Genomic DNA, 8,632 nt, shown 5'->3' with positions numbered 1-8,632 from the left:
AAGGTCAATTAAAGTCCGATTGGTATGGGACCAATTATCACTACCTTGTTGATAATTGATTTTTCTTCCCATAAAAACAAACCACAAGTGTTTAGAAAGGATATTTGAGGAATGTGTCTGCCAAATAAGCGTCTACCTTGTAAAAACTTTAAACAGGCAGGCGGTATTATGTATTTTCCAGGCACAGGAACGATATTACCTTCAGTTGTTGCATGTCAGACATAACTTAAAAGAAAACTGACTTTGCAAAATATTGCACCTGGACTGCATAAAGTCTCTGTCTCTTTAAGAAGCTCCTAGTCTTTCTGACCCTCCGCCTTCAGGAAGCCGTCACAACATTCCTTCCTTTAACATTGTTTTTACCCGAGTCCCACCTAGTTTTATTTTTTTATGTCTAGTACAGTGTTTTTTAAACATCCTCAGTAAACTGTGTATTGTTTCACTTCTACTTCAAAAATATCCACCATTCGTCACACGGAATCGCAGTGAAATACATAATAAATAATAATACATTTTATTTGTGGGCGCCTTTCTGGACACTCAAGGTCACCTTGCATTATTTGGTGTAGCAATGTGAAGGCGGTCCAAAAGTTACGGGGAGAGGAGACTGTGAACCGATTTGAAAGTGTGAGATGGGAAGCCAGCGGAGCTGTCGGAGAACAGTTTTGATGATACGAGCGGCTGAATTTTCAGCCGATTGTAATTTATGGAGAGCTTTTCTGTGGCGGACCAAAGGGAAGACAATCACAGTGACCTAATCTAGAAGTGACCAGACTGTGGACCAGAGCAGCAGTGGGAGAAGGACGGAGACGATGAAAGTAGGCTGACTGAGTGATGTTATTGGCATGGGAGCCAAAGGAAGAGGCTGATATCCAGACTCTTGACCTGAGGGGAGGGAAAAATGGAGGAGTCATTAAGTTTACTCAGTGTTGATTTGGTACCAATTAAGAGAAGTTTAGTTTTATTCCAATTCACATTGAACGTTGGGGTTTTTAAAAGATTATCTCCTCCACATCATAAATAACTACTCGTCAGGTGGCAGATACTTTCTCCAGGAGGAACATGAAATCCATTCTGGTGCTTTGATCTCATTGTAGACAGACTCCTGAAATATAGCAGAAAGCTGAGAGCTGTGTCAGCAGAAAAAAAAAATAATAAAAAAAAAAAGAAACCCACCCAGCCAGCAGAGCCCGTCCATCCAGGCCCGTTCGTCTGTGGAATAACAACATAAACACTAAAATCACCAACGGTTGATCACGCAGCCGGCGTCCCAGCCAACATCACCACCGTGGTGTTTTTGAAATTGAACTGTTCTCTGGATCAGCCCAGGAGACTCCAGAGAGGAAATGGAGTAAGAGAGAGAGAGAAAAAGGCCACGCTAGGACATGTTTGAAGAGAACTTTATTTACAACACGCGAGGCTCTGGCTGGAAGCCAGCAGCATATGGCAAGCCGTTTTAACATAAATTCGGTTTTGCCGCCTTACATTCCAGATATCTCAAATTGTTTTATGACTAGACATTTTTGCAATTTAAGATATCTCTAATTATATTTTGACTAGACAAAATACCTATTTGAGATATCTCTAATTACATTCTGACTAGTCAAAATGACGTCAGATTTACCATTGATTTGTATGGGGACTTCAATTCAAGATGTCTACAATGAATTACTGACTATCTGAAATACACATTTCAGATATCTACAATTAAATTATGACTAGTCAAAAAGTAAATTCAAGATATCTCGATTGTAGTTTTGACTAGTCATAATTCTAATTAAAGATATCTCTAATTAGTCCATAATTCAAGATATCTTAAATGTATTTTTGGATAGTGGAAATGTAGTTTTGACTAGTGGAAATTAAATTATAGATATCTTAAAAGCAAATAATGACTAGACAAAACTAAATTAGAGATATCTTGAATTATAATATTGACTAGTCAAAATTCCTTTAAGATATCTCTAAATGAATTAGAGATATCTTGAATTATTCAACTTTTCTATTTAAGATATCTTAAATGAACATTCTGACTAGTCAAAATGACGTTACAGATATCTTGAATTAGCGTTCTGTCTAGTCAAAACGTCACTGATTTACGTAGCATTTTGGCGGACAGGGCGTACAGCATTCCAGCTTCAAGCTAGTTGACTGTTCAGCGGTTCACAATGTCAGGTCAGTCCAGCTCAAATACTCGTGTTTTAACACAATATTTAGCGCGGCAGCTCGTGCTCGACATGAATTAAGAAATACTGATAATTTATTTACAGCAACAAGAAGACTTTTTCGGCGTCAGGTGCAGAGAAGTCGAGGTAAGTGGATGTTCAGATGCCGGTTCATAGAACTAGCTTTCCAGCCTACGTTAGCTTCATGCTCGTGGAATAAAGAAATATTGGCAAAATTTAAGTAGCTTATTTATTTAGAACTGGAATTGTCTATAAAATACGGAATAGTCTAGTATTTTAGCAAGTAACTTTTACGTCCCTTATTGAAGCGATATGGGAAGCGATTTGTTGTATATGATTTCTTCCCATCTCGCACCAGCAACGGAGAGCAAGTACACCAGAGGCGGGTTAAACCTGGCAGGTAGCCAGTCTTTGTTCATTATGAGAAATCAAATTATTGGCTTTCACATTTTAATTTAATTTCACAATTTTCATAATTACGTGAGAAGCCGTAGTGGGCGTTCCTTTTTGAAACTTGTGAAAGGTGGCAATCCCAGTTAGCACACTCAATGTTACAGAATGTCAGTTAGCATGAATGGAGCATCAATGGTGTGATTCTGTTGTGTTCATTGCAGGATCGGTTGGGAGGCAGCCAAGTGTTGTCTGGAAGACAAATATTTTTTTGCTTTCTGGCCCTAATGTTGATATTCTTCCTTCTCCCTCGGATGTACGAAGACTGAAAAACCATGGATTAGGTGGGCATATTTTTTCAAAAATGACATTATTTCATACACCCGCGTAATGTGACAGAAGGAGGCACTTTTGCTTTTAACATCTCCAATTGGGTTTTAAGTCACCACTTTATCATAATTTTACTCTTTCACCAGAGTCACTTGGCGGGCTGATGAGTTTAAACTTAAATGGCATGTTCTTTGTTATTGTGTTTAACATTGCTTTGTCGCCATTGATTATTCAGGCGACCCTGTGCATGAGGGGACAGAAACCAAGTGCTCCAAAATCAACTTGACTTGGAGTTTGTCGGAATTTAATAACTTTTTGTGTCAAAGCTACCCACACATCAGTCTAAATCTGGTTGGCTTTGAACTGGCTAGAGCTGGAAAAGGACGAAAAATAAAAAAACTACAAGTGAATTCTGTAAGGGAGCTGAAAGAAAAGATTGGCAAAAGCAGGCTCTACATTCTACCACGAGCAGATGTGTCACAGGTATGATTGTTTTGTACACAGAAATTATTTTATGTAGTATGGTATATCCAGGGTAATATCTGCCACCATAATTTGAAATTTCTTGGACATGTCTAGGAAACTTACTCAACCACAGCAATGCCCAGGAGTTTGTTTCCAGAACCCTCAACTGCATCAGAAGGACAGCTGGTATTCTCAACCTCCCCGGAGGTTGAGAATACCAACAGACAACATTTGGGGGAAGAGCAGGTCATTAATTTCAAGAACAATATATATAGTTTTAGATATTTTTTCTGATGTTGACTCTGTGCTGTATTCACAATAGACACGTCTAGATCGGCGATCTCTGCTGTCCCAGCAAGATGAAGAGTATGAAGAGTCTTTGCTCGCAGACCAAGAAAATGTGAGTTAACATTTTTGTTATCATTTGTTTTTGCTGTTGTTGCTCACAATTTTTTTCTACCAGGAAAGGAAAAGACAGTGTTACAAGTACTGGGAGGAAAGACGCATAAAAGTAAGAAGTATTACATTGTTAGAATATTTGTAGTTTATGGATTACCTAGAGGTTTTAGTGCTCATATTTTAGGCAATTGAAGAACGGCAGCAACGACTGGTGGTATATGAAGAACCGTCAAGTGGACTGCTGTTGAAGTTCAAATATCCGAATGGATTTATCAGAAAGAGAACTTTCAATGTGTCTGACCCAATTCAGGTAATCTGTTTATTCAGAGAATGTATATTATTTATTTTCAAGTAACTGTAACTGAAATTGCATTACCCTTTTTTGAAGGTCTTGTTTGATTTTGTTGGACAAGATGAAATGGCAAGTGAAATATTCAGTGTTCAACAAGCAATATCATCCACACCAATTGACAGCACCTCATCAGGGTCACTTATGGATCATGGCATAGCAACATCTGTAACTCTGTACGTGCTTTGGATTTCAACTCTAGAAATTCAGGTAAAGTAATTAAGCCCAGATCCCATACGATGTCTTCAGTATTTTTTCCCCCAAAATGTTTCGAAATGCTGCAGCTAGACTTTTGACTGGATCCCAGAAATGAGAGCATATAGCACTTCTCTGCATTGGCTACCAGTTTATCAGATTGATTTTAAGTCTTTTATTGGATTTTCAAACTTTACATGGCCTAGCTCCAGCTTTTGTTCAAGACCTTCTCACGACCATTCCAGTTCTAGAACACTTTGGTCAAATAATAGCTTGCTCTTACCTATTCCTTGGACCAGTCTGAGTGAGAGCGAATAGGATCAGCATTCGCTGTCACTGTTCCTAATCTTTGGATAAACTTAACTTTTAACATTAGATCTACCCATAGTCTGGAACACTTCATATCGCTCCTTAAAACTCATTTGTATTCTTTGGCTTTTTGTAAGGCCCGACATTGTAATGTACTTGTCTGTTTTAATTTGTGTTTTATTCTTATGTGTTTTGTCTGTGCTTAATGAACACCGTGCAGACCTTTGGTGCAATAAATATCTGTTTTGAAAGTGATTCATGAATAAAATTGACATTGACATTGGCATGATTAGGTTTTTGTTTTATTTTGCTTAAGAAAGGTGTCCAGTACAAGCGAATGTATGCTGGAGCAGTCACTGTCTTCTGTCCTATGTCTACAGACATTGCTCTCTGACCAAGCACTGACATCTTTGTCAGCCCAGTCACCACAGGCTCCAACATCTCCTCAAGTGCTGTCGACCAGGCCCAACTCCCCAGAAACATCAACTTTGTTCTCCTCCTGGGCAGCTGTGTCCCAGCCCTCCATTCAAGCACAACCAACTTCTGAAGTTCCTGTGATTGCAACCTCAAGGCTGCCCCTCTCCCCCCACTCTAACCTGGCTCCACAGGTGATGTTCATTGAGGACCAGGCACCAGCATCTCCATTTACTGAGCTACCTATAATTCTACTGGAAGACCAAGAAGAGCCACCTGAGTCTCCACAACATCCACCAGAGTTGCCTTTGGATGAGTGAGTAAAAATTGCATATTCTGGCAGTGTCTTATGTAATTAGTTTTGACAGTTGCAAACCATTGTTTACTCCAACAATACACAATAAATATATATTTTCTTTTTACAGAACAGATCTTCAGACGATATTAGCAAAAATATACAGCAAGGTTGATATGACTTTCTGTCCTACAAGCAACCAAATAAATGTGTCCAGGGACAGAATTTTAGAATGTAGCCTGCATGCCTTCAGAAGACGCCGTTTTGATCCGGCAGCAAAACTGGATGTTATTTTTGTGGATGAAGAGGACAACGCTGAAGGGGCATTTGATGAAGGTGGTCCCATGCGAGAGTATCTAAGACTGTTAATGAGGGCCATTCATCAATCTAATGTCTTTGAGGGGCATGAGAATAACCGTCAACTGGCTTTGGATACTCATGGTCAGTATTCTTTCTCCCCCTGCCCCCAATTCTTAAGGATAGCTAATTGTCAAGTAAATTATTTTTTCTTTAGCGCTGGAGTCAAAAATGTACAACCTTATTGGAAAAATGATATCAGTCTGTTTGGTGCATGGAGGCATTGGACCACATTTCTTCTCTCAAAGGCTGTATGACCAAATTTGTGGCACATTGTGTCAATCTACCCTGGTTGAGGAAGTTGTTAACCATTCATTCAGACAGCAGTTGATCGGGGTAAGTAGCAATTTTAAGCATTTTAGATATTAATCATAAGCTTACATTCAGTGTCATATCATGTTTTTTCTTTTTAGATTCAGGACACAAACACAATTGTGGAGGCAAACGAAGCCATTATGCAGGCAGCAGATACCCTGAGCATGGTTGGAGCATTAAGGCGTGTAACTACTCTGGAAGAGAGGGACTCCCTTGTGCAATCTGCTGCAGACTTCTTTGTAAATGGCCGAGTGAGCACTGCATTGCAACAGTAAGCAAGATCCTAATTTTTGTTTTAGAAATCTTGTTGTATCTAAAAGTAAGAGCATATTCTCTTTTCTTAAAGGTTTGTGGAAGGTTTGAAGACTCTTAATGTGCTAGATGAAATTCAGAAAAACCCTGCACTCTTTCATGAGTTGTTTGTCTGTGCTGAGAAACCACTCTTGGCACGCGACCTGTACACACTTTTCCAAGTGTGTTTTTCTGTGCAAGGTAGCAATAAAAGGAGGATAGAAAATCAAACCATATGCTACTGGAGAGACTGGTTGGTGGATATTGAAGGTACAATTACTTTGATATGTAAGCAAAACTGGTATCAATTACATTTTGTGACCGATTTATCACCACTGTCCAAAAAGAAATAGTTTGAATATTGAGGCACATTTTTTAAATGGCTAGTCACAGGACCAAAATGTGAAAAATCTCTTTCTGGGAAAGTCTTTTTGTTAAACTGCCATAGAAATGATCTGTTTTTGGCCAGTAAATATATATTGAGTAATTTGTTGCATGAATGCATCCTTTTATATGCCATTTACAATGATCATGCTTAGTCATGGTTTGGCTTCAAAATGTTTATTGATTTATATTTACTAACAAGAAATGCATTGTCATCACCAATATAAAAAAACTGAGGAGGAACACAAACAGACATGCAACACATTTTCTTCCATGTCTTTACGTGTAGACACTGGATACCTTTTATCAAAGATAATAATTTCAACATTTTGTCTTTCAGAAGGAGAATGCAGCCCCATTACCCTTGAAATGATACTGGAGTTTGCTTCTGGAGCATCCACCGTACCTCCACTAGGCTTTCCCCATCGTCCACAAATTGAATTCCTCCATGAGGCTAACAAAGTCTTTCCAGAAGCAAATACATGCCTTATAGTACTCCGCCTTCCTGTACACCCAGACTATGAGTCTTTCACAAAGTACATGAGTGACGGGGTGCTGCAGGCACCTACCTTTGGTATTGCGTAATCAGCTAATAAGTGTAATAAGCAGTTCTTTGAAAAAAAAAAAAAAAAAAGAGTTGGAATGTCTCAAAAAGTTACATGTTTTAATGTCTCAAAAAGTTTAATGTTTTAAAGCAAGTGTTTAAAGCAAGGTAATTTAATTGCCAAATTTCGAAAATGTTAAAATGTAAATACAATATATATATATATATATATATATATATATATATATATATATATATATATATATATATATGTTTATGCAAAGAATAGATGTCTTTTTAACCACTTTTTGGTTTCACAATTTAAAGGTGTATGTTTGAACCACACTGCAAAAATGTAAGATCTTACCAAGTCTTTTTGAAATACTTTCTTGTGCAAATGTTTTTTGTGCACTAAAGATAAAACTAACTTACATGTAACTTTTCATCAAGAAAAGAGCTTGTTTTGAGTCAATAATTCTTTATTATTGTTACATTTTATAATTAAATTTGTAAGGTTACCTACTCATGTCAATTCTGAGTTATTTGTAGTAATTGTATCTTCAGAACAATGCATTTGTTTGTCACTTCTCAAGCATAGTGACAGTTACTTAAATCAATAAAGCAATTTCTGCACAACAGGCCTGGTATTTCTCCTTCAGATCAGAAATATGATTGATTGCAAGATCAACTGATTGAAGTTGTTGCTGACTGAGGCTGGTTTGGGGTGGTTCTACAACTACACTAGGAACCTCTTCAGCATCAGTGGTTGGAAGGAGCCCAAGGCCGTGCTGTTGCAGAAGTTCTTCAAGAGTCTCTGGTGTGTTGGAATTTTCACCAAACACGTTGTTAGTTGCTGTGCTGTTGGCACCCATGTTTGCTAACATCCGTTCAGTCCAGATTTGTGTTGGTGTTTTGTTGTTTTCTGTACGCAAGGAATGGTGGTTCCATGCCTTTCTGAATTGTTCTAGTCGGCTTTGAATCTCAGTTAGAAAAACTACGTGAAGAGAAAGTTTGTGCACGTCGTTGCTGGGATCCAATAGGGCTGAATCTTCAAGATTATAAAACATGCTATAAAATGGTTCCAGAACATGTAAAAACACATCCCTCCAAAGACGCTCAATTCTCTGATTATGGATGGATTCCCCAGTTAGATGACTCCGACGTTCAATGCCCTGCAGGAGGTTCATCACCAGTGCCACTTGCACATTCTCGCCACCATGATCTGACCTCACTCGAGAAGGTAAACCATAGAGGCCTGTTGCCTTGAGAAAATGAAATAGCACTGTTGAGGCGCGATTGTCTGTGCTACATTTCAAGTAAGTAATTAAGCGAGAACATCCATCGATGCCACCATGGACCACAAAGCCCCACCTAAATGGAAACACAAAAAAGTGTATAAGGAATAATGT

At 38.4% G+C, this 8,632-nt stretch overlaps 1 protein-coding gene across 1 annotated transcript; it reads left to right on the top strand.

Moving 5' to 3' along the window:
* Positions 1–2,870: 2,870 nt before the first annotated feature.
* LOC129358225 (G2/M phase-specific E3 ubiquitin-protein ligase-like) lies at positions 2,871–7,368 on the top strand. Its single transcript, XM_055027117.1, has 13 exons — positions 2,871–2,920; positions 3,053–3,067; positions 3,590–3,617; positions 3,694–3,771; positions 3,835–3,882; positions 3,955–4,080; positions 4,159–4,329; positions 5,004–5,353; positions 5,463–5,773; positions 5,847–6,025; positions 6,103–6,275; positions 6,351–6,565; positions 7,020–7,368. Exons 7-13 carry the CDS (start codon positions 4,189–4,191, stop codon positions 7,262–7,264), a joined length of 1,614 nt encoding a protein of 537 aa, XP_054883092.1. The 5' UTR covers positions 2,871–2,920; positions 3,053–3,067; positions 3,590–3,617; positions 3,694–3,771; positions 3,835–3,882; positions 3,955–4,080; positions 4,159–4,188; the 3' UTR covers positions 7,265–7,368.
* Positions 7,369–8,632: the final 1,264 nt, after the last annotated feature.

The sequence above is a fragment of the Poeciliopsis prolifica genome, unplaced genomic scaffold, assembly GCF_027474105.1.
Source record: "Poeciliopsis prolifica strain line A6 unplaced genomic scaffold, Auburn_PproV2 SCAFFOLD003, whole genome shotgun sequence".
In the NCBI taxonomy this organism is placed as follows: domain Eukaryota; kingdom Metazoa; phylum Chordata; class Actinopteri; order Cyprinodontiformes; family Poeciliidae; genus Poeciliopsis; species Poeciliopsis prolifica.
This window is presented reverse-complemented; position numbering and strand designations above follow the sequence as displayed.